The following is a 24,868-nucleotide window of genomic DNA, read 5'->3' on the forward strand; positions in this document are numbered from 1 at the left end:
CGTTAATATATATGATATTGGTAATGGTGTGTTTGGATTTAGTCTTGAATAAACGGTTGACTTGATCTTGGAAGGCTCTGGATCAAGCTTCAAAGCTTCAGAAAGCTGTGGAGGAAGAGCTAAAGGAGGTTTCCGAGACGTCGTCTTCGTAGAATTGGGAACGTTGATAACTTCTTTCAATGCTGCTTGACCTGGCGGCTGGACATAGACGCGTGACGTGGAGGTTATGTCTCCATCCATTTTTGTTTATTTTTTTTGATGAAATTGTATGATCAATGTGGCGAGGGTGGTTGGTGTGCGTGCACGTGTTTATATGTCATTTGTGTTCGACGAAGGGGGGACAAGTATTATGACCTACTCAATAGGTCCGGCCTACGAAGTGAGATTTTAAAAACCGGCCAGTGTTCCCATAAGCGTTCACGCTACCATGGAGAATATGATAAATACTACGATTCGATTCGACATAAAGCGCTCTTGAAAGATCTTCATAACTAGAAGCCAGACTGCATAACTAGAAGCCAGACTGCATACATATAATACTCGTCAAACTTTGGGCACAGTAGTAATGCGGCGTGCTCCACGTACATCAGGCAGGCATATATATAACGTACACTCCAGCACAGGTAAAACAAGAAAGAAAGAAAGTGAAAATCACTCGGCGATCGATATCTAGCCTGATGTGACGCTCTTCGTGTACTTCCACATAAATTCCATAGATACCATCGCAATGTTAGCGACGTATGTGACCAGCCAGAGCGCAGTGACGGTGCGGAAGATGATGCTTTGGGAGCAAAAGCCTGCTATCAATATCGCTGGGGGGTGAAATGCATGAGGACCAAGAGAGAGTACCACCTTATGGAATAACTCACCAAAGATAAAACAATTCAGAGACCAGGCGACGAAGAACATGGGGGTGACTATCGACAATAGGTGGGAGATGACGAAGTAGCCACCTGGCTTGAGTTGCTGATAATCACGAGGTCAGCTGGTTTAAGCGATAGTGAGAGAATAATCCTTACTTCTTGAGTCCACTGTCGATCGGTATGGAGCCAGCGTATCATGCTCAGGCCGGATGTCAACATTGCGATCATAGCCAACATGAGGGATATGAAGAGCAAAAAATAGGGGGCAGGCGATGAGTAGTCAAAATAGGTTACAGGAGAGCCTGTGGTGACGAATACACCACTTGTAGCGAGTAGGACGCCTGCCTTTGGAGTATGTTAGCGCCGGCTTCAACTCGTAGGAAGCTGGATAGCTTACTGCTGTGATAGTGTTGGCCAAGATAGAGCACAGCCTAGTCCTAACGGTTTCGAATGCTTGATCTGATTGCAGTGACTTCCAATGGTCTTTAAAATCGGGGCGTCCAACCGCAAAAAGACATAGCACCCTCATCGGATGGGGTATGTCACGAAGAGCTTTGGGGAGGGGATCCTCTTCCCCAAGTGGTCTTGGATCAGTAGTCTTCCGAGCCCAGTTCAGTCATAGTACAGCAAAGATTCCTAAGTTTTCAAAGCGCACCTCCGTAGAATGGAATGAAGCCATGTCGTCAAATAGAGGAATACAGATGGACTAATGCACTTTCCATACTGACTTAGGAACAGGGAGATGCGACATTTATAACTAAAGGGAGCACAGCACCGATTAATGTTTCGTTTGAACTTACGGAACTAGAGCGTTGAAAAGTATTGCATGCATATGACACTGGCATGTAGATAGGGTTCTCCCGGGGGCTCCGGACGTGCTGAAATTTCCTTACTAGTACTTAGCCTTATTCTGACATGTATATACAGGAATCCGAAGATGTCGGTTCCTCGTTTACTGATGTCCCTCCATCACTCGTTTATTGATGTTACTCCATCATTCGTTTACTGATGACTCCCTCCATCACTCGTTTACGCCCACCCAGCGGCAATCTCGCCAGCGTCCGGACCGAGCGTTAGCTCGGTCCCAGCCCAACCACTGATTGTCTGACATCAACATTTTGCGATAGACGAAGCTGAAGTCAAGAACTTCGCGTTCATTCGATCAACATCAAGTTATATGGACTCTGGTACCACTTTCATTATCAAAGTGCAGAATGGTGCCGGGGGTAAGATCTCCGGTCACTAGTGGCGATACATGGTAGTACTGGTCTCTGGCACACCGTGGCCCGGTCGATACATGGTAGCACTGCTGTTCGGCCGGAACCGTGGCCCGTTTCGTAGTTGGCAGTGTTAACCTAATTTAATATTAGCATCGTGATTTTTACTTGAACGCGCCCCTGCAGCTGCGAGTTCGAAACTGATTGGGAATGATTGAAACGTTCCAGAATCTACAGAGAAGAAGGGCTATATATGTTATGTCTTCCAAGTTCCGGTTGTTAAGTCAGCCTGACAATGGTACGGGCACTAATCCATCTTCACTCTTCTCTTGGACGCATTAATGACCTCGGTCTATTCCACCGAGGTACGCTTGAAACAATGAAAATGTCGAGAAACTTTCTGAAACTGCGACATCTTCAAGTTCTGTGCATTAATATTGGTATACTCTATGGGCCGTGCTTTATATATATACTAGTTCGTCACAGTTGTTGTCAATTTTCTGATTGACTTGGATCTCCTTCGTTTGTCATTGGTAAGACGGTACACTTGGTGAGAAACGTGTTCGCGACGCGGGTCAGTTGACGACACTTTTATATACTTGATGCAATACAGGATGGTGTTGTTCCCCACGGTGTCGAGAATGCACGACGAATGTATGACGAAACTTGCGATTGGTTGTTTCCTGAGGAATTCGCCGCAGAATATGACGGGCTGATTCTTGAAGTACAAGAGCATCTTCCTCTATCGTGACGGTCATCTCGTTGAACCTTACTGCTTCACATTCTTGCAGATTTGAACCAGTTGAACTGAGTCTCTTGCCTTGATTGCGCCCAGCCGCGTGCTACGAAAGCTTGTCCTCATGATCTGATCCACACATTTCTCCTTGTTCTTCCCTTCCAGAACTCGCAGACCGCAGATGTCTTGGCATTGCGCATGCAGGTGGTGACGTAGAGTAATTCATTCCATCTCCTGCGGCTTTCCACTCAGAGTGGCAGAACTCAGCCAAGCTGAGACCGCCCAACAAATGAGTATAATGACCACTGAAGAACAAGCCGCAGACGTCCACTTACTGCATACATATAGAGTGAAAGGGCAGATGGGACACGAGGCACTTACTAGGAAAACAACCCCGTCAACCCATTCACTCGCGGGGTGAGACCGACTTCGCATTTGCTTGGCGTCACCCTGCACGTGATGAATGCAGTGAATAATAGGTTCCGGCGACTCGGCTTTGGAGATATATACCGTCATGAAACGCTGAATGGTGAAGGACAGACATCAGAAACTGTCGTTAGGGATGGCCATAAACGTACCCTCCACTAATCCTCCGAAACAGCAAACATCATTCAAACAAAAACCCAATGAGGAGTCGCCACCCGGACTCCGAAGCGCAAGAAATCCTCATCAGCGTTCTCATCTGCAGGCAAGTTTCCCTCCGAGTCAGGGACATCCGTCACCTCACCGAGCGGGACAACCGCTTCTGCCCATGCTGGGACTTTCTCGGGGCGTTTTGGGCGTGCCCGTAGCTCCTCGAAGTCATCTACGATGGAAGGTGCATCGCGGGGTAATCCTGCCATAATAAGACGGTTGTACGCTTTCTCCATGATGTAACATAGTCCAGCCATGATGGCGTATTGAAGTGCCTCGTCTGTGTCTGTGGCGGAGCCTGTCTTGGGTTTGTTATCAGGATATGGATCTGGGAGGGCTGAGAGCGCCCAATCGGGTTGAGAGCGCGTTCAAAAGTATTCGAGCTCGTTGCGGAACTGGACTGTCCAGTCTATGACAAAAAATTGATAAAGGCGATAGAAAGATGCGGACGGTGTGTCGCTAGATGGAGGAGAAAGGAGTGGGAGAAGTCGGTTGAGGACAGGTCGAGGAATGAGGGAATGCCGCCATGACATGGGTCCGCGAAGTGGATACTTTCGAAGGACTGCGGTACGGACTGCGAGGAGTTTTGAAGGGGTTGGAGGGATAGGTTCGCGCAAACTGATCAGAAAATTGTCAATGTCGGTTGAAGCACAGAAATACATCGTTTGAGAGCTGGAATTGACCCACCTCTGCGCTTGGTCGTGTGACATGGATGAAGCTGAAACTGACCAACCTTGTGGGATGTGAGTGAACTACTCGTGTAGAAGCTTCTCGATCCAGAAAATGTAAGGTAGAATCGAGGCGTGACCACCATAAAATACTCACCAAGTTTAGTTAAGGCGGTATCAAATGAGAAGGGGCCGAAGTGTGTAGTAAATTTCCTGATGATTTAAACACACTTACTAGCTTACTAGCCTGACGTCGTGGGTTGATGGTACGCACACGTGGATAATACAAGACGTAACGTCTTCAAGGGGGGAGCCTTTCTGCTCGTGACGCGCAAAGTATGGATCCAGTACTAGACTACTAGTGGTGCACTTGCCCAACTAAGTACGAACTTGAAGCTAGTTTGAAAGCCAGCGGTACTTTACGTCGCTTAGTAAGCCAGCGTTTCATCTTCAGCACTCCTCCTCATGTATACGACCCATCGTTCATGCACGGATTGATATTTTTCGAGCGAGTATGCCTGGCCTGGATGCGATCATCGATTGCGAGGCTCGAAGTCCATGGGAGCTGTTCAAGCCGAATCTGAGCCTCTCCCTAGCGTCGAAGTTCCAAGCTATATAACCGTCTCAGCAGACAATCGCCACGTCGTTCGTTCTCTGCCGTCCGCAGGGGCACCTCCGCACCATATGGATCTCAGACACTCACAACACCGATATATCCTCCTTGATTCTACCCGGTGATATCCTCATTCACGCAGGTGACCTTACCCATTCCGGCACTCCTCGTGAGTTCCAAGACACTTTCGACTGGCTAGTCTCCATTCTACGTGAGCACAAAATCGTTATAGTCGGTAATCACGATACGTACCTTCAAACGGACGAAGGCCATTTATTGGTTCACTCATGGCGAGAGCATGGCATCATCTATCTGGAGGACGAGGTGCGCGGTTGCGCACTCGAAATCTTTGGCAGCCCGTTCACTCCGCAGCACGGCAATGGCGCTTTCCAATACACACGTACGGATACCACTGATAGCACAAGTCGTTGGTCTATCATTCTTGACGACACCGATATTCTCATCACTCACGGTCCTCCGTACGATCATCTCGACCTCTCTGGGCTTGGTTGCAAAGCCCTAGTGACGACTTCCCGAAACCGAACAGTCAGCGATATATACTCCCTCGGCTGCATCATGTACAGGTAAAACGCATACCCTAGATCTTGGTCGAGTCTCTTCTGAATGTCGCATTCTACAGGTCTTCTCAGTTATCTTGCATTCTGGTGGCTTGGACATATTCAACAGGTGTTCAGGCCCAATCCCAGGCACATAGGGTATCGTCGACTCGACTCTAGTGGTTTGTCCATTTATCGTTGACGTTTGGAATCCACACTGACATGTTAGTCACGCAAGCAGGTATCCTTGCATTGATGCTGTTTCATTTGTGGAAGAAGAGTGCACCCTCTCCCGTCTATAGCCGATTTTGTTTCATACCACGGAATTACAATTACATGTCAGTACGGTTTGATCCTCCCTGAGCTCTTGCTGGCCCGACTGATACAGGGTGATAACTACTGCGGGGAAACGATACAAATCCCGTTACGGTACATGTGATGTTGGGAATGGTGGGCTTGAATTTTGTCTTGAATCAACTGTTGACTTGATCATGGAAGGCTCCGGATCAAGCTTCAAAGCTCCAGAAAGCTGTGACAGAAGAGCTGAAGGAGTGTTATGAGGCGTCGTCTTCGTATAATCGAGGACATTGATGTCCTCTGTCAATGCTGCTTGACCTGGCGGCTAGACGCGGATGCGGATGTAGAGGTCATGTCATGTGTAGAAGCTTTGGATAGAGGACTGAGGTGCTCGTGACGGAAGGGGGGCACGACAGACCGCTCGGACGTTGGGCGTAGAGGGTAGAGGATTGGGTGCGAGCCACGATATCACGCAACAGATGGTTAATGTTTTGTGGAGTGTTTGGTGCTTTATTTTCAGTTCTTGATGCTTTTATCTGTCAACTATTTGTTTTGATGTAATTCATGGACTTTTTATTATCTGTGCGGGCGAGGGTGGTTGGTGTGCGTGCAGGTGTCTACATGTATCTGTGTCCGACGAGGGGGGGGGTGTGTGTATCATATGTCACCTGCTCAACAGGTCCGACCTACGAAGTAAGATTTTCAGAGCTTTCTCATAAGCGTTCACGCCGTGGCCCATGTAGAATAATAATAATGTGATTCGATTCGACATAAAGCGCAGTTGAAAGATTGGCATAACTACAAGCCACAGACTACATATATATACCCGGGTATTTTGAGCACAGTAGTAATGCTGCGTGCTCCACGTACATCAGGCAGGCATATATATAACGTACATTCCAGCACAGGTAAAACAAGAAAGAAAGAAAGTGGAAACTCGGCGATCGTTATCTAGCCTGATTTGACGCTCTTCGTGTACTTCCACATAAATTCCATAAATACCATCCCAATGTTGGCGACATATGTGACCAGCGAGAGCGCAGTGACGGTGCGGAAGATGATGCTTTGGGAGCAAAAGCCTGCTATCAATATCGCTGGGGGGTGAAATGCATCAGGGCCAAGAGAGTACCAATTACGGATCAACTCACCAAAGATAAAACAATTCAGGGACCAGGCGACGAAGAACATGGGGGTGACTATTGATAATAGGTGGGAGATGACGAAGTAGCCGCCTGGCTTGAGTTGCTGATAACAACGAAGTCAGCTGGTGTAAGCGATAGTGGGAGAAAAAACGTTACTTCTTGAGTCCACTGTCGATCAGTGTGGAGCCAGCGAATCATGCTCAGACCAGATGTCAACATTGCGATCATGGCCAACATGAGGGATATAAAGAGCAGAAAATAGGGGGCAGGCGATGAGTAGTCAAAATAGGTTACAGGAGAGCCTGTGGTGACGAATACACCACTTGTGGCGATGAGGACGGCTGCCTTTGGAGTATGTTAGCGCCGGCTTCAGCTCGTAGGAAGTTTGATAGCTTACCGCTGTGATAGTGTTGGCCAGGATAGAACACAACCTAGTCCTAACGGTTTCGAATGCTTGATCTGATTGCATTGACTTCCAATGGTCTTTAAAATCGGGGCGTCCAACCGCAAAAAAACATAGCATCCTCATTGGATGGGGTATGTCACGAAGGGCTTCGGGGAGGGGATCCTCTTCCCCAAGTGGTCTTGGATCAGTAGTCTTCCAGGCCCAGTTCAGTCATACAACAAAGATTCCCAAGTTTTCAAAGCGCACCTCCGTAGAATAGCACGCAGCCATGGTGTTGAAGAGAACAGTATTTCCATTCTGACTTAGGAACAGCGAGATTTTAAAGGGATGAAGTAGAAACGATGTTAAAATTAACAGCAGTGAGTTGTTCGGTGAGCATATGGGATGTAGACCCCTGACACCACTTGTGGGACGAATTGGCGAGCGCTTTTTCGAGTCGGCAGTTAATAGATTCCTCTTACCCTGTACCCTCCTGTACCACTGTTAGGGAAGTGATTGCGAGTGACACTGAATCTACCCACGAAAATTATACAGCTATATACCCAGCGGTGTTTAAATTTCTATTTCAAATCACATGGTGTACTATCACTTCCACTGCAATCGGCACCCACAATTTTGTGAAAGTGCCGACTTCTGTGGGGTGCCGATTGCAGTGGAAGTGATAGTATGGGGCTCTCAAGGAACTGACACTGATCCGCTTGCAATTGGTACACAGCTGTATAATTTTCGTGGGTAGATTCAGTGTCACTCGCAATCACTTCCCTAACAGTGGTACAGGAGGGTACAGGGTAAGAGGAATCTATTAACTGCCGACTCGAAAAAGCGCTCGCCAATTCGTCCCACAAGTGGTGTCAGGGGTCTACATCCCATATGCTCACCGAACAACTCACTGCTGTTAATTTTAACATCGTGGTTTTTGAACAATGAGTAACGGGTCTCCCAGCTGCGTCAATATGATTCGTGGGTATATTCATGGATCAGATCTAGAGCTGACTAGTTACTGACAGACAGTTCCGTACTTGCAGTGTTAACATCGTGATTTTACATCCCTGGGTGTACGGCTTATCTATCCTCACAGACCGCGCCCCAGGCTGCCAGTTCGAAACTAATTGGGAATGTTCAAAACGTTCCAGAATCTGCAGCTGGAAGAAGGGTAACCTTATATTATGTCATATCTTCCGGTTGTTTTCTCTTAGACGCATTAACGACCTTCCACTGAGGTACGAACACAGGATGATGTTGTTCCCGATTCCCCCATCGGCAAAGTCGAGAATGCGCCCCAAATGTACGACGAAACCTGCAATTGGCTTATTGTTGAACATTCGCCGCAGAATGTGACGAGCTGAAGTAAGTATAAGAAAATCTTCCTCTATCATGACGGTCACCTCGTGACCTTGCTGCTTCACATTTGAACCAGTTGAACTGAGTCTCTTTCCTTGACTGCGCCCAGCCGCGTGCTACTAGTAGAAACAGACAAGTGCAACTGCAAAAGCTTGTCCTCACGATCTGATCCACACATGTTTCCTTATTCTTCCCTTCTAGAACTTGCAGATTGCAGATGTCTTGGCATTGCGCATACAGGTGGCGACGTAGGGTAATTCATTCCATCTCCTGCGGCTTTCGACTCAGGGTGGCAGAACTCACCCAAGCTGGGACCGCCCAACAAATGAGTATATTGACCACTGAAGAATAAGCCGCAGATATCCACTTACTGCATGCATATAGAGTGGAAGGGCAGATGGGGCACAAGGTACTTACTACCTTGCGAGTGATCGGGTTGACGGGGTTGTTTTCTTGAGACCGACTTCGCATTTGCTTGGCGTCACCCTGCACGTGATGAATACAGTGAATAATAGGTTCCGACGACTTGGCTTTGGAGATATATACCGTCATGAAACGCTGAATGGTGAAGGACAGACATCAGAAACTGTCGTTAGGGATGGCCATAAACGTACCCTTCACTAATCTTCCGAAACAACAAACATGATTCAAACAAAAACCCAATGAGGTGTCGCCACTTGGACTCCGAAGAGCAAGAAATCCTCATCAGCATTCTCATCTATAGGCACGTTCCCCTCCTAGTCAGGGACATCCGTCACCTCACCGAGCGGGATGACCGCTTCTGCCCATGCTGGGACTGACTCGGGGCGTTTTGGGCATGCTCGTAGCTCCTCAAAGTCATCTACGATGGAAGGTGCATCGCGGGGTAGTCCAGCCATAATAAGGCGGTTGTACGCTTTCTCCATGATGTAACATAGTCCAGCCATGATGGCATATTGAAGTGCCTCGTCTGTGTCTGTGGCGGAGCCTGTCTTGGGTTTGTTATCAGGGTATGGATCTGGGAGGGCTGAGAGCGCCCAATCGGGTTGAGAGCGCGTCCAAAAGTATTCGAGCTCGTTGCGGAATTGGACTGTCCAGTCTATGACAAAGAATTGATAAAGGCGGTAGAAAGATGCGGACGGTGTGTCGCTAGAAGGAGGGGAAAGGAGTGGGAAAATTCGGTGGAGGACAGGTCGAGGAATGAGGGAATGCCGCCATGACATGGGTCTTCGAAGTGGATACTTTTGAAGGACTGCGGTGCGATCTGCAAGGAGTTTTGAAGGGGTTGGAGGGAGAGGTTCGCGCAAACTGATCAGAAATTTAATGTCGGTTGAAGCACAGAAATACATTGTTTGAGAGCTGAAATTGACCCACCTCTGTGCTTGTTCGTGTGACATTAATGAAGCTGAAACTAACCAACCTTGTGGGATTTGAGCGAACTACTGGCCGCTCGTGTAGAAGCTTCTCGACCCAGAAAATGTAAGGTAGAATCGAGGCGTGAGCACCATAAAATACTCACTAAGTTTAATTAAGGCGGTATGGGCCGGAGTGTGTAGTAAATTTCCTGGTGATTTAAACACACTTACTAGCTTACTAGCCTGACGTCCAAAGTTTGGATCCAGTGGTGCACTTGCCTACGTGCCTTACTGTGTACGAACTTTTTAATCGGGGTAAAATCTTGTTTTCACAAGTTTAATCAGACAAGGAGACTCAACGCTAGAAGCCGCGCTCGGCACCCTCTTTCAGCGACGCACCGCTGTGGCGTTGCTGCGCAAACGTGGCTAAACGCCCCTCTTACTGGTGGCTTATCATGGGGCATTTGCGCTCAGATGAACCGCATCTCCTGTTCTCTCCAAGTCTCCCCCTTGTCGAGCTACAGTAGTATTTTTCGCTACTTCTTGAACTCGTTTCACTCGTCGATCGTTGCACTCAATCCATAGAACTGATGAGCGTTACACAGCAAGCTTCTTCCTCACAAATATCATTATCTGCGACCACGCCTCAAGTGAGCCCCTCAAAAGACACCTTTCCTTTCGACTGTTTGAGGATCGTCGGTAACTTTCGTCGGGGAGCCACGGATAAAACCAATGCATTTATCAACCTTTGTGAACGTGCCTCAAAGATGGGACAAGGTGAGCTCGGAGAGCCAAGCGCTTCCTCGCTCGTCGCACCCTACCACCGCATGCTCGACACGATTGAAAAGGAAATTGTCTCGATTAGAGGTCAAAATTCGGGAGACAAAGAACAAGCTCTTGAAGATGGAGACCAATTTGAAGAAGAACAAGAATCCGAACATGATTCTTCGTCCGACGAGTTCGAAGCCGTCGCTGAGTCAGAGACTGTCAAGTCCTACACTGATTCAGAGGATGGTGAGCCCTCGAGGAAAAAGTCTCGAGATTTTAAACTCGACTTCTCAAACCTCTCTCACCCAACAGTCACTCGGAGAGCGAAGAAACTCTCTCGCTCTCTTAGAAAAACCAACGCTATTCTCGCGAATTGGGCCCATGACCCGAAGCGTGTCAAGCGTAAGTGGCTCGAGTCTCCTTTCGTCCCAGAGTTCCCTGAGTCCGAACTCTACAACATCATCCGAGGACGAGTCGTCAATTTCGACGTCGTCTTCTCAGGATGGTATTCTGATGAGCCTGAGCAAGACTGCGAAGAGAAGGTTGGAAAAGTCAAAATTAAGGTCGTCGGAGGAGCTGAGCCTGCGAAGTCCATCCGAGGCTCGCAGGACTGGCACGTCGCCTATTCTCTCTTCGCAGCAGCAATGCTTTTCGCCTTCCCTCACCGACAAGACGAAATTTTCGACTACCAAAACTACATACATCAAAAATTTGCCAAAAAACAGTCCGGATCTCATTCAAAGATCATCGCGTTTGACAGAGCAGTTCGAAAACGTGTCAGCAGAAGAAGGGATCTCGAACTCTCTGATTTCAGCCAATTCACCGACCTCTACGAATCGCACTGCATGCCTGACGGCGTCAACATCGGGGACGATTCCAATTCTAGCGGAGGCAAACGGAAGCGAAGCAGTCGAGAGTATTGTAAGCGTTGGAATTTTGGAAACTGCAGCCGCTCAGCAGCGACTTGCAACTACAAACACGCCTGCGTCAAGTGCAACAGCACAGACCATAATGAAAAGAACTGTGACTCACGAAGCTCTTGAGTCGGCTGGTGCCTCAAAACGTCCTCGTTATCTTCACGGGATGGCTTGGTTTGTCGAAGAATCATCTTTCAGTCCCTCGGCAAAATCTTCATTATATGCCGTGCCCTTACCTTCACCAAGCAATTTGGAGTACTCTAGCCAAGTTCTCTCGACTCTCTCGACTCGGCCTGACCTTTTCGCTATCGTCACTCCCATCAATATCAACTCTTTCGAAAATTTTCTGCACGACCATCCCAATCGACGATTTGTTGATTCTGTTTGTCTCGGTCTGCGCGAGGGCTTTTGGCCTTGCGCAGATACGTGCTTGGAAGGTTATCCATTAACTTGGGACAACTCCTTTCGACCTCTCACAGATGAAGGGCATAGAGCTTTCATTCGAGAGCAGGTTAATGAAGAAGTTCGTCTAGGACGTTTCTCGCCCCCGTTTGGACCCGGATTGCTTGACGGGATGTACAGCACTCCTATCCACGTCGTTCCCAAACCTCACTCAAACAAGTTACGACTCGTCGTTGATCATAGTGCTGGTCAATTTTCTCCTAATTCAATGATCAATCTTGACGGGACAACTGGAGTCAAACTCGACGGGATGCGTTCTCTCGGACTCAGTTTGTTGCAGTTTCGACGTGCTCACACAAATGTTTCACTAGTCATGTTCAAATCTGACGTGTCCCAAGCTTATCGTCGTCTGCCAATGCATCCTTTATGGCAATTGAAGCAGATCATCACCGTCGATGACAATCGCTACGTCGATCGGTGCAACAACTTTGGAGGAAGAGGGTCTGCCCTCATTTGGGTGTCGTTCATGTCACTCGTCATTTGGATTGCTTCTGTCGTTTTGCTCCTTGAACATCTCAAACTTTATATGGACGACTCCTACTCTTTCGAAGTGGAAGGCAATGTGCTTTTTTACGAGCCTTACAGTGCCTATCTTCCACGAAAGCAAGTTCTTCTTCTCCAGCTCTGGGACAAGCTCGGCATCCCACACGAATCCGCAAAGCAAGTTTTTGGTCGTCGTCTCACTATAATCGGTTTTGAGGTAGATCCAAATGCCATGACAATTTCCCTGTCAGACGAAAAGAAGAGCGAGATGATTGACGTCTTCCGCAATTTTGCCGTCGCTCGGCAACGACGAACCTTACGCGAGTTCCAGCAGCTCGCTGGGTCTGCAAATTGGCTTTTCAACGTTTTTCCTTTGCTTAGGCCCGGAATCTCCTCCATTTATGACAAAATCCGTGGGAAGGACAAACCTCTCGCTCAGATTTATGTTAATGTCGAAATCGTGCGGGAAATACACTGGATGATTGGTCACCTCGAATGTCAGCCAGGTATTCTACTCGTCGACTCTTTGGACTGGGATCCAGATAACGCAGCGGACGTTGTCAAAGCTTTCACGGATGCTTCTTCACATGGTCTTGGGTACTGGTTCCCTGACTGTAACTTCGGCTTCCAGTGTCCGTTGCCAAGTGATGCCCCAACTAACACTATTTTCTTCTTTGAAGCACTGGCAGTGTGCAGTGCCATTCATGGTGTTTCGGAGATGAATTGTGTACCTCGTCGTTTGGCTGTTTATACTGATAACACCAACACCGTGGACGTTTTTAACTCCATGCGTGCTTCCCCTCCTTATAATCGAATTCTCATGTCAGCCGTCGACGTGCTTATCAAACATCACATCGACCTACGAGTAGTTCACATCCCAGGATCGGAAAACATGGTCGCGGACGCGTTATCTCGTTTCAAAAACGATATTGCCCTTCAACATGTTCCTGATCTCCTTGTCGATTCCTTTCTACCCCCTCGAGTCACGCTGGGGGCGGAGAAGAAATGAACAAAGGACGTAAGTCCAGCCGTCCTAACAGACAGGCTTGGACTTCGGAGCGACTGCTCCATGAGCGCGCAGTCGCGCTTGGTTTCACTCTCGCAAAATCCACTTCCGCTTCTTATGACTCAGCGCTCGCCTCTTATATTGAATTTTGTAGGCTTCATCATCGCCCTCTGACCCCTACTTCCGACACATTGTCATTCTTCGTCGTTTGGATGTCTTCATATATCCTTCCCACTTCAGTCGACAGCTATCTCTCCGGAATCTGCAGCAAACTCGAGGATGATTTTTCGGAGGTCCGCGAAGCTCGCAAATCCCGTTTGGTTCAACGTACTTTGATTGGCTGCAAACGACGATACCATCAACCAGTCAACAGAAAGGAACCCCTTGCACGCGAGCACCTTCGTGTCGTTTTTGATCGTCTTCGCGAGTCGACCAATTACGATGACATCCTTTTTCTCACTCAACTTTACTTTGGCTTCGAGACGTTGCAACGTCTCGGAGAGCTTTGTTGGCCTGATGCCTTAAAACTACGCACATACTCATCCATTCCAATGCGTCACACTGTTTCACTCGATCACGACAGCGCATCATATTCTCTACCTGGCTCGAAAACCGACCAATTTGGTCACGGAACTCAAGTTTTAGTCACTCGTCACGCCGACGTTGACGACTGCGCTTTCTCTCTGTTTCATCTTTATTTGGATATGCGCGACTCTCAATTCCCCCATCATCCCGAGCTGTGGCTGCGTTCGTCTAGTGAGATTCCTACTCGCGCATGGTGGACCACGCGCCTTCGGTGCGTTCTCAAAAATCCTAATTTTAGTGGTCACTCAATGCGAGCGGGAGGAGCAACAGCTCTCGCGCTTGCTGGGTTCACGCCACAAATCATTCAAGCCGCCGGTCGTTGGTCCTCTGATGAATTTCAGAAATACATTCGCGTTCATCCTTTCCTGCTGCAAGCTATCATGCACAACGAGGACTCCGAATCGTCGGTCCTTTGACGTGCGACATCGCACATTTGTTATATTTTTATTTTTATTTTATTTTTACCTTTTCAATTTTCATCCAACAGATCATGACACACTACGTCGTGTCTGTCTAAGTCTTCCTGTAGCCCTTTAGCATTATCTACTCAAATTGTAGACTCTCATCCCCGGACACCTCGAGTTTTCAGCACCGAGTGTTCGGGGCCTTGCTCAAAAATGTATCTTATTTTTGCGGACACCCTCGAGCTTTGGTGCTGAGGGTGTCTCGCACCTGCTACCACTCTCGCATCATCGAAAAAAAAAGGATACAATCGATAAGGACCTCGTTTGATTAAAAGCTAGTTTGAAAGCCAGCGGTACTTAACGTCGCTTAGTAAGCCAGCGTTTAATCTTCAGCGCTCCTCCTCATGCAGTATACGACCCGTTGCTCATGCATGGATTGATATTTTTTCGAGCGAGTATGCCTGGCCTGGATGCGATCATCAATTGCGAGGCTCAGAGTCCATGGGAACCGTTCAGGCCGAATCTGAGCCTTTACCCAGCGTCGAAGTTCCAAGCTATATAACCGTCTCAGCAGACAATCGCCACGTCGTTCGTTCTCTCCCGTCCGCACCATATGGATCTCAGACACTCACAACACCGGTATATCCTCCATGATCCTACCCGGTGATATCCTCATTCACGCCGGTGACCTTACCCATTCCGGCACTCCTCGTGAGCTCCAAGACACCTTCGACTGGCTAGTCTCCCTTCTACGTGAGCACAAAATCGCTATAGCTGGTAATCACGATACGTACCTTCAAAAGGACGAAGGCCATTTATGGGCCCACTCATGGCGAGAGCATGGCATCATCTATCTGGAGGACGAGGCCCACACTATTCAAGTGCGCGGTTACGAACTCAAAATCTTTGGCAATGGCAGCCCGTTCACTCCGCAGCACGGCAATGGCGTTTTCCAATACCCACGTCCGGATACCACTGACATCCCAAGCCGTTGGTCTATCATTCTTGACGACACCGATATTCTCATCACTTACGGTCCTCCGTACGATCATCTCGACCTCTCTGGACTTGGTCGCAAAGCCCTACTTGCACGCATGTGGGAAATTCGTAGGACACACCCGCCAGTTTTTTTATCTGTTTGGACACATTCATGGCGGTCGTGGGGTCGTAGATCTGCTCTGGAACCCTGCTCAGTCGATATGGGAGGACATTGTGCACAAGAAAGGGGGTTGGCTCTACACCATGCGCCTGTTATGGGCGATGCTTTTTCTGTGATAGGAGGTCTGCGAGACCATGATGTACGGCCTCCTGTAGTCGTTGATATATAAGATCTCTCGACGTCTTGTGCGAGCTGATGCGCTTACCGGAACTAGCGAACATCAACATCAAGCATGTCGGTGACGAAGATGACGCTGGATTCCTGTCTGCAGTGACGACTTCCCGAAACCGAACAGTCGGCGATATATACTCACTCGGCTGTATCATGTACAGGTAAAACGCATACCCTAGATCTTGGTCGAATTTCTTCTGAACGTCGCATTCTACAGGTCTTCTCATTTATTTTGCCTTCAGGTGGTTTAGACTTATTCAACAGGTGTTCAGGCCCAATCCCTGGCGCATAGGGTCTCATCGACTCGACTCTAGTGGTTTGTCCATTTATCGCTGACATTTGGAATTCACAATCAAATGTTAGTCACGCAAGCGGGTATACTTCCATTGATGCTGTTTCGTTTGTGGAAGAAGAGTGTACCCTCTCCCGTCTATAGCCGATTTTGTTTCAATGGAATTATAATCATATGTCAGTACAGTTTGATACTCCCTGAGCTCTTGCTGGCCTGACTGATGCAGGGTGAAAACTACTGCGGGGAAATGATACAAATCCCACACCTCCTCGTGAGCTCGTCTTGCAGGCCCATCATCTCCGCTTCGGCCCCGCAACTTGTTTCCTGCGCTCGATCCGCAAATACGCCCCAACAACACTGACCCAGCCCTAGCGTTACGATTCCATCTTTTTGACTGAGGATATTCAAGCTTTCCGTCGATGCGATGCTTGTCGCAAAGAATACGCGAGTCGCTTGTCATCACCGATATTTGCCCCTCTTTGATACCATTGAAACGATGTGCAGATATGGCATCGTCGCTCCAACTGAGGTATATGTAAACGCGAATGTACGAGCAGCACGACGTGTGAGCGCGTTGATTTTCGTTCGAGCTCGAGTCCTGCTGATCAAAACTATCGCTCATTGTCCACAGGTCGTCAGTGTGCCGATCCTCGTTCGAGTTCGGGCCGTGCTCATCGTAGTCATTTCCTATCCGTTGACAGCAAGTAAGTCCAGTGATCCTTGAAAAGCTCGAGTTCGAGCCTTGGTAACCGAAGGCATTGTCCATCCGTTGACAGACAGTGGATGCAGTAACCCTTTGTTGTCTTCGAGCCTTGCTGACTGAATAAATTGCTGATCCCTCGGCAGAATGTCAGTATATTCATCCTCCGTCAACCTTGAGCCACACTCGCCAAAAAAAAATTATTGCTGAGCCCGTTGATAGTGTGAGTGTCTTCATCCTCTGTCGACGACCCCCTTGCTCATTCAAGCAATTACCAATCTGTTTTCAGGGTGTGGGTTCATTCTAATCTGCCCATGTGCAAATTTCTGCTGGCACAGGAGAACTATGATATGTGATAGTACGCTCTGTATTCTGTATCATGTTCGTCGGTCTGTCTACATCTCCCTAGTCTGTTACGTTGTACCCAAGGGAGACCGATAGAGTGAAATGTGATAGTACGCTCTGTATTTTGTATCATGTTCGTCAGTCTGTCTACATCTCCTCAGTCTGTTATGTTGTACCCAAGGGAGACTAGTAAAGTAAAACACGAGCAGCGCCGACTGACTTGCCGAAGAGGCTCTGCAAAGAAAAACGTTTTATACTAAGGGCATGGTTGTTCAGTGCATCGACAACAATGTCAGTGCCAACATATCAGCAAGGGGAAGCTCTCGCAGTTATGCTGTGCTGGTGATGTTTGCGCGGAGAACGACGCATCCCAGTCATTGGATTAACAGCATAGTCGAGTTCAGCAGGCGCAGGGTGCTGATCGGAAAAATGGGGGTTTGACAAAGATGTAGTCCCACGAATCAAGCTCGAGTGCGAGCTCCTATTGTCCATCTTCACTCGAGTAGTCACTCATATACATACTTGATACTGGTTTGCTTGCTTCTAATCTTTGCACTTTGGCAACTTGGCATCACAATCACATTCTTACTCGACAACTTCATATGCATTGGAATAAACTGGCACTCAATAACGCTGTCAGTTTATTTTTCTTCGCTTATCGTTCGAACAGGTTCAGCAAATAAACTGGCGAAAAAGTTGTTATTGAGGTCATTGAGTAGGGACATCATTTATCACTTGTCCTACGGTAGCTAAGGCATGCAGTACGTGAAAGTATGTGCTCCCCAGTATATCTCCATACATTCAATAAATTTTCTCAAACATGTACTCATGTAAATACATGTGAGCGGAACGATACGCAGCACGAAAACTGTACCTGGTGGCAGACCCAGTATCATTACTTCGCGAGTAACAACCGAGCCTTACGGAAAGTGTTATTTGCTGACTACTTTGTCGAGGGAAGGAATAAGGGCAATATATTCCGCTTGCTGCGCATCCGACACCTGACCGCTGAAGATCAGGCTCTCCAGAGGACACCTCGACCGTGCCAAAAGTGACCTCAACTGCATATGAGGCCATTGTACATCGTCGTGGCACCGCGCCTGAAGGACACGTAAATTGGGGAGTGTTAAAGCGTTGAACAGGCCAGGTAAAAGGGGTACGATAAAAGAGCTGATCACGATGAATAAGGATTGAATGTTGGCGTGCGTGAGCGGCTCCAAGGTTTGCGTGCGGCGGAACACTATATCAACCGTTAACGAGGAGAGGTTGGGACATAGACGGAGCAAGTGAAGGAATGCATCCGGATCAATTATGGTAATCTTGACGATCGTCAAGTGGGCCCATGCGGGATTGAAAGAAGATAAGTGTACGATGTCGAACGCCGGCAATTGCCAGACATCGAGACTACGCATAGTGAACGGCAGTCGCGAGATAAGTTGCCCGAATATACTAGCATCTGAAATTCCAAAACCACCCAAGACGACCAGCTCCTGAAGCGCGGGGAGGTCTTTAAACAAATGTTCAGGAATATCCGCTGCTTCGTCAAAGCCAATTGTAAGGGATGAGATTTGATTGATGTAAGGCTGAAGAAGGTTGTGGTGCTTGGATGAATACCAGCCCCTGAATGCTAATGAGAGCAGATATCCTCGTGATCGATTGAGCCATGAGCCATAGTAGACAGCCGCTTGCTCCCAATCTCTGTCTCTGAGGTCTACAACCAACCTGCACCATAAACTGGGTGTTCCCATAGCAACCTCCCTCCATTGTCGGCATATTCTGGTTAGCAGCATGGGCGCCAGATTCGATGCGGGAGACAAGTACTTGTGTTCTGGGAGACAGTGGTGAAAAATTTGGGATAAGATCTCAGTTGGCAAGCGCCAGAGAGGCGATACGAGTCCGTTGTGGAAAGTCATGGACTGGATGATCTTGTCCTTCTGTTCGACAAGTTCCAGGTGAAGAATTTTGATGCCGTCCATGACTGTTTCTAGCCCTGAGATGTGGAGCAAAACTGCATCTAGCTGCTGCTGGCGTTCGATGACGATGTTCCTGATACTCTCGCCTTTGAGCTCAACGGCGGAGGGATTGGTATTGGGGATATTGATTTGGGAGTACGGTGTCTTGAGGTCTGACATCTGCTAATGCTCAGTGTTGGCATCGGAAAAATGATCAGCTGCTAGACCTACGATTTCTTTTGACTGGGCGAGCTTAAACGATTGATTATTACTGGCAGGCGTTTTTCACCAACTGTGCACTTACGATGTTTTGCAGGGCACCGATGATATCCGAGTGATTGACTTGCGAGTTGGTTGTCTGCATGTTATTTGCTTGAAATGTTCAAGGAAGATGATGGTTTGAAGAAGGAAAGGCGATGTTACCACCTGTGGCTGTCACCTGCACATCTCCATCATGATTGTGCACAACAAACTACTGTCACATCTTGGTTACATCACAAGTTGTAGCTCCTTCGCTGCCGGCTGAGGGGGAAGTTGTCCCCGTGAAACGTCGCCAGGGCTCAGAGTCAAGAGAGGGAGTTAAAGAAAATAGTTATTGGTTTATGTAGCTCCATTATGGCCTCAGGATGAATCAATAGCAAAGGCTTGAGCACGTATTGAATCAAAAACAACTTTTACTGGCAATATTAATGGCCGCGTCAACAACCTTGCCCTAGCGCCGACATATATACTCGAATATTCAGTGAATCCACTCAATTCCGGGCTTGACGCGTGACGAGTTACTCTTGCACCGGTCGCGATTCTGCTTGAGAAAATATTCTATCCGCCCGAACTCGAGCGTCGTGAGGAACGCGAATGGACATTGAAACTGGTTTTCAGTGAACCTAGTTATCCGAGCGAAAGGGAACAACAAAGAGACAGCGCCCAGGCGGGTCATGGAGCTTTTGCGATGGTTGGACTGGGCGGCTGCCTTTGAAAGGATCAATGCACCTTCACTTTTCTATCTGGTGAGTGCGCTGCCGCACTGAGAAGCATTCTTATTTGTGATGGAACTATGCTGGTCAGCGACTCGGAATGACATTCTTTTGGTCACGGTTCCTGAATTCCCTGGATACCAGGGGCGTTCATGAAGGGTCCGACCGTTCGGGCAGTGTTAGAACGTGTAAGTCATGGTCCAGGTAGTGTCCAAAGTCTCTTGGCAACTCCTATGCAAGCTCTATGTCACATACCGTGCTACCCGGAGGCGCAGCAACAAAAGGTTATCAATGTCAGTTCCGTTTTCACTGATCGTGATCAAATGCTCTTGAGTGGGCAGGGGTTCAGTTGTAACATGGGGGGTTGTGATGAATGAACTTTTTGAGCACAGTCTAAAGACCGGAGCAGTATGCGCTCACGCTTTCCCGTAGGCGGTCCTTTCTTCTGTGAGGTTGCGAGCTGACGATCAGTTTAAACTATATAGGCATGTTGTGCCGCGTCAGTGCTCATACTATATTGTCGCAGCTCGCCGCAAACGTGTACATCACCCAGCTGGATCTAGCTGAATTCAACCTATCACGAGATGCGGAGGTGTGCAAATTTTGGTCTCGTGCAGTCTAACATGTAAAAGTCTTTCCCCCGTGCCCAAGCCTTCCAACAACTATGCCTATATCAGCAGATCCGGACACCGCAGCTCACGAGACGCTTTTTAACTTTCTCCCTCATGTGGCGATGCGTCTTCTCTCCGTCTCTGGCGGCGATGCCACAGGATGTGATCGAACACGATTGAAATGCGAACGGGGACTCTCATGCTTTTCGGAATCAGTTGTCACCACTGAGGCCGGTTGAGCTACTGTGTTCCTAACTGCTCATCAGTGCAATCCAATCGCCACTCTGAGCCCGAGGTCGTCCGACCAAATGCTGCTAGTTTTGCCTCCTGGATGATCTTGTAGTGAGTGTCATCATTTTCTGCATCATTCCACCGGAATTGCAAATCCATTCATACCCTGCATTGGGCGCAAAGGCCGGACCCTAGCGGACAAAGTTGAATATTGCTACATTCGTCTGCGCGCCCGGGTATCTGGTTCAAGCAGTACATCATCTATAACTAGAAAAACGCTTCGTAAGTCGAACATTTATGTCGCCGCACTTTGGAAACTCTAAACCATCAGGAAGATGTGATAACGGCCTCGTTGGTCCTCAAGCGATGAATTACAGGGAGATACCGCGGGAGCACTAAAAAGCCTGGCACCCATTCCCTCTCTGGAAACTCTCGGTTGGGCAGAGTGTTGGATGACGACGGTTAATCTTCACGACCGTCCTTACTTGGCTTTCTAACTCTAATAGACGTATATGCAGTTCATTTGATTTGCAATTTGCGGTACTCGATTTTGCGATTTTGCGCTAGTCTCAGGCACGTGCTACGCCAGGTCTTCCGTTGGCCCCGTTAATCCCCACTGACTTGCCTGTTTCCAGCTGGCTTCTCGTATTGGCACTACTGAAATCCCCAGACGCCGTCTGGGACGATATTTTGGCAATGTCTAGGCCCTGTTTAGTTCCGTTCCTTGTTACTCGGCCCGCGCCCATGATCACCTTCCTCCTGAGAGGGGTGTAGGCGTTAGAAGATTCGCATGTTTCACAATGCTTCTTCCGCGGGTCCCATGAACGACAGGTCTGCCAACTGATAGCCTGATAACCATGTCCATCTCGTCAACGAATACGTTAAGTTCCCTTAAACTATTCGATTATGGATCGCCCATTGCGCCATTGCCTGACGTTAGGCTTCCTTAGGCTCCGCGTCCATGACACGTGTGAATAGGGAAATTTGTCTTTTCCGTTGCCCTGCTATCCCCGTCGAGATCACACTTAACCTCAAATAACTCACTGCTCTTTTTCAGGATAAGCATATCTCGTCATGTCGCCACGAATACCGCGCATGTCAATGACAGATGCCAAATTCTTAGCTGGTAGTCAAAATTCGGCGTCCCAACTGAACAGCGAATCCAGTCCAAGGTAAGACAGGGTGAGAACGACGATCGGAGTGTGGAACTTATCAGTGTGTTTCTGTTTCGCTGGAGGGATCGGAAGCCGAAATGTATCCCAGGCGTGACATGTACGGCTTGTCAGTACCTGGGTCTCTGGTCCAGATCGCATAGGCTGGGATAACAGTACGGCAGGTCCGTCCAACGCAATGATATATTCTGTCTCATGATGTACATACATACTTTTGGATCTATATTTGCTATTTTGTCGAGAACTTACGCATAAAAAGGTTCGTCAAGTATTTTGAATGATAATGTTCGTGAGCATGACACTTGCTAAATGTCGTGGTGTCTAAGTGACTTAGACACCACCTGCGTTATACGGAGGCTGTGCAAAAAATGATGGTTCAACTGAGGGTCGAACTCAGGACCTTCTGTGTGTAAGACAGAAATCATAACCACTAGACCATTGAACCGACGAACATTGAGCGACCCCCCACCATCATATCCTCAACGATTTGGATAAATGAGTACTATTGTTATCGATTTAGTATGTTATCTCTTAAGTCTTGACAGGAACGACGGTGTGCACACTGCATATGCAGGTCCAGGGGCATTATCATCCGCAAGACTCGCTGGAACGGAGGCACAAACCCGCCTGAGAAAACTGGGTTCCACATAAGATCCACGCACTGGAATCCCGTTGACGGGGTCAGCATCGTCCCAGGCAATTGTTGTTGTTGGGGAACTCGGCAGCAATTTTCACACCAAACTCTCGTTCCTCTCTCAAGAGCCTCAGACAAGGGCTGCACCAGAGCTTGCTCAAGCCAGCCTCAGCTGTTAATCTTGTGCCAGAATCACTGGTGCATCAAAAGCCCTGATCATTATCAGCTCGTGAGTACTTCGGTCCGATTATCTCACATTCGAATGTTCTCACAAGAGTAAGAATGCTGTCAATTTTGCTGGTATTCTGCTGGCTCTACTCCACTGGAGTTCAGTGGACAGGTGTTCTAGCTCAGCCTGCTCAGCATGCCGAACGGCAAGTGGGCCATATCTCGCCACCTATACCTCGAGCTCCGGATCCTAGTCCGATGATAGGTGTCATTTTAACTTCCTCGCTTGCTACAACCTCCTCTACCTCGTCCTCATCCACCTCTTCGCATGTCATGACGTCAACGGCCGGCATAGCATCCCCTTCATCAACCCCAACCCTGTTCTCCATAAATGCCGTCAAGAATATGACGACATGCGCCCCAGGTGTCATCACCTGGACCTATAACGGTTCATCAGCCAATATCTTGCTCTTTATCTCGAATATCAATGTTGCCGATCCCTATACACAGGGTGGTCGCACCCGCCGCCAAAATACCGCTGGGCAGAGCGTCTCCTTGGTTTTAGCAAACATTAGTGCCACCTTAAACTCCTGGACATGGTCTCAAGTGACTCAGCCACAGGGCTGGTATACAATACAGGGCTCTGTAGCTTCGCTCGGTGCCTCTTCTGATCCGTTCTTTATTAGCAACGGAACCGACACAGCTTGCTTGCTCTCGTCCTCGTCCACATCGCCAGAACCCACTAGCACAGCATCACCGACCCCAGTGGAAGCTTACTCAACGACGCCCAGTACTGGCGAAATCGTGGGGATCGTGGTCGGTAGTCTAGCAGGGCTGGTGATTCCTGCCTTGGCTATCGCATATTACCTTCGCCGCCGACGTCGCCCTGCAATTCGTAGCCGCAAGCCGAAGGTGCAGAACGTGGGAAGGTGGAGTTCGTTGAAATCCAATGACTCAGCTGCCAGGTCACTAGCAGAAGGCAATGCTGGCTTTACCCACTCCCACGGTCATTCGGAGTCGACGGGCGAAATACTCACTGTCGCAGACAGTGGCAAAGCCTCAGAGACCACAACGCCGCTTGGTTCAGACGAATATCATGGGGAGGAGAAAGTAGTACACCCTCAATCACCCACGGGAATGATCCCTTTGGACGATATTGACACCCCCTTGTCGCGTCATGATCGCCGCATATCTGCTTATTCCATTCAAGATCCATCATTCCGTGGTGACGCTGGTCGCACCCGTGCCACCTCCTCACGCCATTCCAAACAAGGCCTCGAGCTGCAAGCAGCTAGAATACGCTCATCCATGGAAAGCTCCATGTACCTGCGTACCGAGCGCTTTTCATTGCCAGCCATAGCTGCCCCCACTCCGCATACACCCACATCTCCTAGTCGAGGACGAGACGAGTATCCACCTTCCCCTATAGCTGCCTCGCTCAGGCGCTCGCCTTCAGCAGGTGCTGCGTCTGCTCGCCGCAGTTCTCGCAAACCTGTGCCGCACTATGATGCCTCAGAGTTTCGCGACGACTTACGTGGTGCCGCAGATAACCAGTCAACAATTACCGTTGGTGAATCGTCCCATTCACACGGCACAGAATCGCTGCCTCCCCTACATGGCGTGTCAGGGCTGTCTCATAACCGCATGCATTATCTAATCCCTGACATGCCCCCGCCAAGGAACGAGTAGGCTGTGCCTCTCACTGGCATGCATGCATCAATCTTTCATGTTCCATGTATATTGAATTTACATATGCTCGGCGGACACACGCATTGCCTATCTATCACATGTTGCGCAGGATATTCGTGTATGCATACAACTGGAGGATGTCGTAGCTGTGCTTTGCTACTTCGGGGACTAGGATGTTGCGTCGTTATCTTTAATTTCAATTGCCCGATCTACAGGTTGTAGGGATGTATGTTGCTAATCTTACCGCCCGACCAGGGTCAATATGTATGCTTGCTTCGACACCACTGTATCGGGGAGGAAGGGGTGAGGGCATTTCGCTATCCTCGACGCGTGCATAG

The 24,868-nt window shown here is 48.6% G+C and overlaps 9 protein-coding genes and 1 non-coding gene across 10 annotated transcripts; 4 read left to right on the top strand and 6 right to left on the bottom strand.

Annotated features, from left to right (window-relative positions):
- Positions 1-549: 549 nt before the first annotated feature.
- Positions 550-1,718, bottom strand: DEU56DRAFT_789059 (uncharacterized protein). Its single transcript, XM_041352517.1, has 5 exons — positions 1,519-1,718; positions 1,261-1,461; positions 1,020-1,208; positions 870-966; positions 550-812 (listed from the first exon to the last, which is right to left on the bottom strand). The coding sequence occupies exons 1-5, from the start codon at positions 1,540-1,542 to the stop codon at positions 670-672; spliced, it is 654 nt and encodes a 217-aa protein (XP_041210971.1). The 5' UTR covers positions 1,543-1,718; the 3' UTR covers positions 550-669.
- A 1,540-nt stretch (positions 1,719-3,258) lies between these two features.
- DEU56DRAFT_789068 (uncharacterized protein) lies at positions 3,259-4,206 on the bottom strand. The gene is made up of 4 exons (XM_041352518.1): positions 4,137-4,206; positions 3,851-4,067; positions 3,539-3,751; positions 3,259-3,514 (listed from the first exon to the last, which is right to left on the bottom strand). Exons 1-4 carry the CDS (start codon positions 4,157-4,159, stop codon positions 3,428-3,430), a joined length of 540 nt encoding a protein of 179 aa, XP_041210972.1. The 5' UTR covers positions 4,160-4,206; the 3' UTR covers positions 3,259-3,427.
- Positions 4,207-4,790: 584 nt separating this feature from the next.
- On the top strand, positions 4,791-5,318 carry DEU56DRAFT_732069 (Metallo-dependent phosphatase-like protein; the record flags this gene model as incomplete). The annotated part of the gene is made up of 1 exon (XM_041348251.1): positions 4,791-5,318. A coding segment is annotated over one exon (528 nt), but the record flags the coding sequence as incomplete, so codon positions are not given.
- Positions 5,319-6,339: 1,021 nt separating this feature from the next.
- DEU56DRAFT_789076 (uncharacterized protein) lies at positions 6,340-7,741 on the bottom strand. The gene is made up of 5 exons (XM_041352519.1): positions 7,713-7,741; positions 7,379-7,675; positions 7,124-7,324; positions 6,883-7,071; positions 6,340-6,829 (listed from the first exon to the last, which is right to left on the bottom strand). Exons 2-5 carry the CDS (start codon positions 7,400-7,402, stop codon positions 6,536-6,538), a joined length of 708 nt encoding a protein of 235 aa, XP_041210974.1. The 5' UTR covers positions 7,403-7,675; positions 7,713-7,741; the 3' UTR covers positions 6,340-6,535.
- A 1,376-nt stretch (positions 7,742-9,117) lies between these two features.
- DEU56DRAFT_194966 (uncharacterized protein) lies at positions 9,118-10,152 on the bottom strand. Its single transcript, XM_041345009.1, has 2 exons — positions 9,972-10,152; positions 9,118-9,913 (listed from the first exon to the last, which is right to left on the bottom strand). Exon 2 carries the CDS (start codon positions 9,847-9,849, stop codon positions 9,211-9,213), a length of 639 nt encoding a protein of 212 aa, XP_041210975.1. The 5' UTR covers positions 9,850-9,913; positions 9,972-10,152; the 3' UTR covers positions 9,118-9,210.
- On the top strand, positions 9,962-11,618 carry DEU56DRAFT_934379 (uncharacterized protein; the record flags this gene model as incomplete). The annotated part of the gene is made up of 1 exon (XM_041358773.1): positions 9,962-11,618. Exon 1 carries the CDS (start codon positions 10,398-10,400, stop codon positions 11,616-11,618), a length of 1,221 nt encoding a protein of 406 aa, XP_041210976.1. The 5' UTR covers positions 9,962-10,397.
- Positions 11,619-14,838: 3,220 nt separating this feature from the next.
- Positions 14,839-16,020, top strand: DEU56DRAFT_194992 (uncharacterized protein). The gene is made up of 2 exons (XM_041345010.1): positions 14,839-15,923; positions 15,980-16,020. Exon 1 carries the CDS (start codon positions 15,083-15,085, stop codon positions 15,758-15,760), a length of 678 nt encoding a protein of 225 aa, XP_041210977.1. The 5' UTR covers positions 14,839-15,082; the 3' UTR covers positions 15,761-15,923; positions 15,980-16,020.
- A 1,763-nt stretch (positions 16,021-17,783) lies between these two features.
- On the bottom strand, positions 17,784-19,536 carry DEU56DRAFT_195002 (uncharacterized protein). Its single transcript, XM_041345011.1, has 2 exons — positions 19,356-19,536; positions 17,784-19,303 (listed from the first exon to the last, which is right to left on the bottom strand). Exon 2 carries the CDS (start codon positions 19,229-19,231, stop codon positions 18,032-18,034), a length of 1,200 nt encoding a protein of 399 aa, XP_041210978.1. The 5' UTR covers positions 19,232-19,303; positions 19,356-19,536; the 3' UTR covers positions 17,784-18,031.
- A 2,875-nt stretch (positions 19,537-22,411) lies between these two features.
- DEU56DRAFT_t49 lies at positions 22,412-22,484 on the bottom strand. The gene has a single exon. It is a non-coding gene; the product is annotated as a tRNA-Val (tRNA).
- Positions 22,485-22,787: 303 nt separating this feature from the next.
- Positions 22,788-24,644, top strand: DEU56DRAFT_195139 (uncharacterized protein). The gene is made up of 2 exons (XM_041345012.1): positions 22,788-22,902; positions 22,955-24,644. Exon 2 carries the CDS (start codon positions 22,956-22,958, stop codon positions 24,528-24,530), a length of 1,575 nt encoding a protein of 524 aa, XP_041210979.1. The 5' UTR covers positions 22,788-22,902; position 22,955; the 3' UTR covers positions 24,531-24,644.
- The last annotated feature ends 224 nt before the right edge of the window (positions 24,645-24,868 follow it).

The sequence above is a fragment of the Suillus clintonianus genome, assembly GCF_016758775.1.
Source record: "Suillus clintonianus strain FC179 chromosome Unknown DEU56scaffold_18, whole genome shotgun sequence".
NCBI classification, from domain to species: Eukaryota; Fungi; Basidiomycota; class Agaricomycetes; order Boletales; family Suillaceae; genus Suillus; species Suillus clintonianus.

Bases quoted from the DNA above. Each gene is read 5' to 3' on its own strand.
- DEU56DRAFT_789068 (XM_041352518.1), bottom strand. From the start codon at position 4,159: ATGTCACACGACCAAGCGCAGAG. The intron at 3,752-3,850 runs GTCCAGTTCCGC...AACAAACCCAAG, and splicing joins TTTTTGTCATAGACTGGACA to ACAGGCTCCGCCACAGACAC. The intron at 3,515-3,538 runs GTGACGGATGTC...CCTGACTCGGAG, and splicing joins CGGTTGTCCCGCTCGGTGAG to GGAAACTTGCCTGCAGATGA.
- DEU56DRAFT_789059 (XM_041352517.1), bottom strand. From the start codon at position 1,542: ATGGCTTCATTCCATTCTACGGAG. The intron at 1,209-1,260 runs GTAAGCTATCCA...CATACTCCAAAG, and splicing joins TGGCCAACACTATCACAGCA to GCAGGCGTCCTACTCGCTAC. The intron at 813-869 runs GTGAGTTATTCC...TTCACCCCCCAG, and splicing joins TCTGAATTGTTTTATCTTTG to CGATATTGATAGCAGGCTTT.
- DEU56DRAFT_195139 (XM_041345012.1), top strand. From the start codon at position 22,956: ATGCTGTCAATTTTGCTGGTATTCTGCTGGCTCTACTCCACTGGAGTT.
- DEU56DRAFT_194992 (XM_041345010.1), top strand. From the start codon at position 15,083: ATGATCCTACCCGGTGATATCCTCATTCACGCCGGTGACCTTACCCAT.
- DEU56DRAFT_195002 (XM_041345011.1), bottom strand. From the start codon at position 19,231: ATGTCAGACCTCAAGACACCGTACTCCCAAATCAATATCCCCAATACC.
- DEU56DRAFT_194966 (XM_041345009.1), bottom strand. From the start codon at position 9,849: ATGTCACACGAACAAGCACAGAGGTGGGTCAATTTCAGCTCTCAAACA.
- DEU56DRAFT_789076 (XM_041352519.1), bottom strand. From the start codon at position 7,402: ATGGCTGCGTGCTATTCTACGGAG. The intron at 7,072-7,123 runs GTAAGCTATCAA...CATACTCCAAAG, and splicing joins TGGCCAACACTATCACAGCG to GCAGCCGTCCTCATCGCCAC. The intron at 6,830-6,882 runs GTAACGTTTTTT...CGTTGTTATCAG, and splicing joins ATCGACAGTGGACTCAAGAA to CAACTCAAGCCAGGCGGCTA.